Source organism: Harpegnathos saltator, unplaced genomic scaffold (assembly GCF_003227715.2).
Source record: "Harpegnathos saltator strain DR-91 unplaced genomic scaffold, Hsal_v8.6 scaffold38, whole genome shotgun sequence".
Taxonomy (NCBI): Eukaryota; Metazoa; Arthropoda; class Insecta; order Hymenoptera; family Formicidae; genus Harpegnathos; species Harpegnathos saltator.
Genome location: NW_020230183.1, coordinates 436,844 through 442,331, shown reverse-complemented (window position 1 = coordinate 442,331; position 5,488 = coordinate 436,844). Strand labels below are relative to the sequence as shown.

General features: G+C 50.3%; 1 protein-coding gene across 1 annotated transcript in view; it reads right to left on the bottom strand.

Annotated features, from left to right (window-relative positions):
• Positions 1-3,724: 3,724 nt before the first annotated feature.
• Positions 3,725-5,488, bottom strand: part of rho-6 (serine protease rhomboid 6) — a 122,508-nt gene continuing 120,744 nt past the window's right edge. The window contains exon 5 of the mRNA XM_011141958.3: positions 3,725-5,374. Within this exon, the coding sequence (XP_011140260.2) occupies positions 5,054-5,374 (321 nt within the window). The 3' untranslated portion in view covers positions 3,725-5,053. The remainder of the gene's footprint in view (positions 5,375-5,488) is intronic.

Below are 5,488 nucleotides of genomic sequence, written 5' to 3'. Positions count from 1 at the left end.
CTCTCTCCCTCCCTCCCTCCCTCTCTCTCTCTTTCTCCCTCCCTCCCTCCCTCCCTCTCCCTCTCTCTCTCTTCCTCTCCCTCTCTCTCTCTTCCTTTCCCTCTCCCTCTCTCTCTCTCTCTCTCTCTCTCTCTCTCTCTCTCTCTCTCTCTCTCTCTCTCTCTCTTTCTCTCTCTCTCTCTCTCTCTCTGTCTCTCTAATTTCTTTCGTGCTCGTCGTTTTCTGTCTGTATCGGCAGGGCATTATTCCCGGGACGTCGCACGGTGGTCATAAACGCGAGCCTTAGGAGAATCCACGTCCTGGTGGGATCGATCAGGATGTAATTGTGAGGAATAGTCCTTCCGTGCCTCGAAGGATAAGTGGATGAAGGCGGAAGTTAGCGCGGTATTCGCTCGTCCTCCGACCGCCTTTCCTCTTTAATGGGAATTATCCGTCTATATACCGATGGGAACGAGAGGCGGACGCGGGGGAGGGGGAGAGGGAAGGATGGGCGCACGATGCAAGGCGATGGAGATTAGGAGTGGAAAGGAGGGTGAACCGCCGTTTTGATTTATCTTCGTAATTTATCTGACCCGGCCGAATGCTAAAGAAAGCGGCTTCGAGTGCGACGGCAGCGAGGACGAGACGAGACGAGAGGGGGTGAGAATAATCATTCGGCGGAGACGCGGCTGCACGATCCGAATTATCCCGCTAAATCGCACGTTTCTTAGATATCGGCCGATCGTCGGTTAAGAATCGAGGTGGGAAAAATCGAAGAAAATCCACGCGCACGAAGCGCGATCGAACGATTTTTCACCACGCGGACCGACGTCTTCTCTGATTCGGGCGGGAGAAGTTGCCTCAATCACGCGGCCGAACACAATGTTTGCGTGTTAGTTCGTAAGTTACAATAACGATCTCATTAGCATGACCGACGGAAATTGGAGAATTTGACGAAGACGTGTCTCGTGTCGCAATTATCGCCGTGTTACAACGACGCACACATATACACATGCATACATACACATACACACATACACACGCGATACAACTCGACGTCGAGTTGTCGATAAATATTATTTTCACTTGTGTTTCTCCAAGCGTTACACTCTTCGTTGTTGCGATCGCGAGCGCAGGAGCGGATCAGAGATAACAAGCAGAGTTACACACGTTCGCGTCGAATTCCGCAAATAATTCCGCCGTGATTTCACTGCGCCGCGCCGCGCAGATGCTTCATTGTGACTTGTAAGGCATTTTGTTTGTATCATATCGGATACTCTTTCTCGCGCCGATTCTCCCCCCTTATTATGCGTCGCGCTTCTCCGAGACGCGCCCTGCGAGAATCCGCTCGCGTGCGACTGCTCTCAGTATTCTTGTGTATTCGCCGAACAAAAGCGCGATTGTGACTGCATCGACAATAAATAGAGCTTCCGCTGCGTCGTGAGGACTTTATTAAATTCTGCCAAATATAATAAAATCTCGCTTCTCCCGAAGAGAAAGATTGCGATCGTGTGTCTACCGATGATACATTGCACGCGCTTGGCTTTCTCTCTCCTCTCCCTCCTTTACTCTTCTTTCCCTCGCGCAGCGATTCGAATTGGTCGCGAAAGTGGCGTACTTCGCGCTTCGAATGCCTCAGAGAAGCTGGTGTCGTACACCACAACAATGTTGTAATAAACTCTTTTTTGTCTACTCCTCTGTTTCTCTCTTCCCTTTTCTTTCCTACTCTCTCTCTCTCTCTCTCTCTCTCTCTCTCTCTCTCTCTCTCTCTCTCTCTCTCTCTCTCTCTCTCTCTCTCTCTCTCTCTCACTCGCTGCTCTCTTTCTCTCTTTCTCGCAGCGAGCCGCATTCATTCCCGATGAAATGAATCTCCGCTAAGCCACCTAATCCCCGCATTCTTAACAAAATCTGCTTCGCGCGCGTGGCAAGTAAATTTTCTTGGTGTCTCTCTCTTCTCGGCTTTCACAGCGATAAACGCAGCACTCCGAAGCTGTTATCGCGTACAATGCGCCCCGCAAATATTACTCCGCCGCGCGAATCGGAGAAAACCTAAACAACGCGCGCGCGCGTTATTAAAATATTTAATTAGATCCACATCGGAAGTGCAGTCCGGGCGAATGAATCTTTGATAAAAGCGCGGTGCGTCTGATCGCTGCTGCGACGCGAAATAATAATCGGAAAAGTAATTAATTCTAGTCTTTAAAACGCGAAGCGCATACACGGCCAATATAATGCGAAATAATAACCAACAGCTATTGAATAGGGAACAATCGAAAATGCGCGCGGTGAGGTGGGAGAAGGAGATCGACGGTTCGAGATTGTGGATCGTATCAGTTTGTAAAACGTCGTACGATTCGTTTGACTTTATTGTAGGCAATCGATTGTTTCGATATACAATGGAGGTAACGGGGCCTCATTATACTCGCGGCGAAATCACAGTATGTGTTACGGGCGTGTTGTCTGTGTGTGTGTGTGTGTGTGTGTGTGTGTCTGCATGTATGCGTATGCATGTATACGTATAATTATATTTATATTTAATAATCCATATTTACAAGGTTTCATAATGTAATCGTGTCGACGACAACACTAACATAATCACAGCCAGTTCGCCTCATGTAACATTGATAAACAAGTAGGTACGAGTACACGACTAATTGCCCGGGAGAACACATTATTCTTCACGCATTTTTTTTTCTCTTTTTTTCCTGTCTTCACGACTTTTCCTTCTATATCGCTAGATACGTGTTTATATGCTATGTATGGGAGAGTGTATATTATATGCGCAATTGCAGTTCTCGCAAATCGCGTCCCGTCGTGACGGAGGCTTCGCGCTCTAGCGCTCTAGCGGCGTGTCGCGCCGCGAACGTTATGACGTTATCAACGGGCCTTCGAAGCGACTAGGGATTCAAAAATCAGGTGTCTCGCGCAGCGGAAGTTATTATTGGTGAGCGATCGATCAGTCTCGCGAAGGACGAGCGCCGCGCGGCAATCGTCATCGCGCGCTCGTTACTTTCGCCCGATCGGCCTGCGAGGGAAAATCCCGAGAAGCGGATTTAACCGAGAGCCGTTAATCCAAGCGGTAATGAGAGATCGTTAGCTGTGATAAATCGAAGCGAGGAGAAACAACACACACGGGTCAAAAATTGATCTCTCCGGTGAGATGAACGTTTTCCGAAATCTGAACGTACACCGGCTCACCAATTTTCTTCCCTCCACCCTCCCGTCCCACCTCTCCCATTGTCTCTTGACAACCGTAGTTAGCATCCAGTAATTAAGGGGACATTACGCGCTACGTTATAAATATGTTCCGGCAAGTTTTACAGCCTCGTAAATAGAAATGCGATTATCTTTACGTTACCTTATGTGTTATATGCTATAAAAGATTCGTACATTCTCTTGCATATTTATCGGGGAACATGGCAGGATTCTCTGGCGGTGGTTGAACGCGAAAGGAGCCTCGAAAGGACTCTGCTGAATTCTTCCGTCAGCCTCTCCCTTTCTCTCCCTCTTTCTCTTTCTCTGTCGGCTCTACATTAACAGGTAACGTCGAAAGATGATATTCGTGATCATAATCTTACGATGTTACTTCTAGAGCGACAGGGAACTAATTCGCTCGCGTAGGTGCTCGCACACGTAGCGGCTTCTCCGTCTGAAAGCTTCCCTCTTCCTCTCTCTCTCTCTCTCTCTCTCTCTCTCTCTCTCTCTCTCTCTCTCTCTCTCTCTCTCTCTCTCTCTCTCTCCCCCTTCTCGGTCGCGTGCGCGTCGCGCGCGTCTGCGTGTGTGTGTGTGTGTGTGTGGATTATATCCGTGTCGTTAAACTTCGGCCTACTTTAACGATCGATACACTTAACTTTGCCTCTCATTAAAATTCTCCTTATCATAACACGTTTACATTAATACAGCGATCGCTTTATTTTATACATCTTCTTACATGTCTCTCGTACACGCTAGACTGCTAATACGAATAATGGAAAGGATGAAGGTGCCTCATTGTCCTCGAGCGTCGGCAATACAGCGACGTGACGCTACTCGTCGACGCTGCTCGAGATCGCGGCTCTCCTCGCCGCGCGAGCCGTAATGCGATCTCGTCCTCTCGCGCGTTAGTGCTTCTTTATATTATTTAAATAAATTACTCTTCGTAATAACCGGCAATAACCGTTCGCTCGCCGTCGCCGAAGATTGGCCTAGTAACGCGCCTCGACCTCTTACACGTGTATGTATATATCATGGTGGATTTTTTCCTTAATTTCATTATACACACATTCACTCTTTCATAGTCCTTCTGCTTCAATAATATATTAATATATATATATATATATATATAGCGAGATCGACAAAATGACGACAAGTGTCATTACCAACTGTATCATGTGAAACATTCTTATACTCACACATAGTCCTCGGGTCTACGGAAACCATGATCGTGGCTGACGAGTGACTCTCTCCAAACGTTTGAAACATCTGTTAATACAAAATTCGCGACGTGTATGTGTGCGCGCTGACGCGTTGCGTGTTGCTCTGACGCTTGTTGCAATATATCAAATTTATCAAAGTGTTACCAGGCGCACGAAGAACCACAGAGCATGCGTTTACTCTCAGATAGCCGAGTCCTCGAGATCCTAGACATTCTAAATGGCAGCGAGTAGCATGAACAAACTCGACGAAATGTTGGTGTATCTTTGGTATCGGCCGCTGATCGAGCGTAACATAATACATCGTCGAGCACCTCTTCGTCGTCTTCGGTGTAGCGTCCGGCAGCAGTCGCTGCGGAGGTCCACGTCCTTGCGAGTGGCAATGGTCGGCGAAGCCGAAGTCGCGGCGACGGTCTCGCCCGCTGATGACGAGAGAAACGCGCGCGGAGCTCGACGACGGGCGGAACAGCCGGGAGAGATCTTCAGCTTCGGGAGAGCTTGAAACGCGCTCGCAACTATCCCGAGGAGCCGCGCGGCGAGTTCGCGCACGTATCGCGCCGAGCGGCAGAGCGAGCCTACTCGAACACACTCTCGGCGGCCTCCCGGATCTTCACGATCAGGAAGGAGCGTTTGCACAGCTTGACCAGCAGCTCGATCCTTTGTCAGGACGGCTTCCTGAGCTGCGGCAGGGCGATCAGGTAAACGTTGCCGAGGACGGCGCCGACGATCAGCAGCATCACGCTCACGGCCGACACCAGCCGCACGAATCGCACGAACTTGCGGCCCCGGGCGTCCTTCTTGCTCTGCTTCGGGAACACCGCCAGGCCCAGCAGCGGACCCGCCAGCGCGCCCGCCACGTGGGCCGCCCAGCCGACTCGACCGCATCCGAGCAGCGCCGGGATCGGCAGCGACGCGACGTCCGCGCCGGCCAGCAGCAGTACGGCGCCGAGGCGCCAGCCGGCGTAGCGCAGCTCGCCGTGGCACTGCAAACCAACGACAGACGGGGAAATGCAGAACGACGCGTCATCCGAGGGTGACGCGCGGGCTTACGAGTAAACTTCGGGGAATGTCAGACGCCGATTTGTTTCCAACTTTTT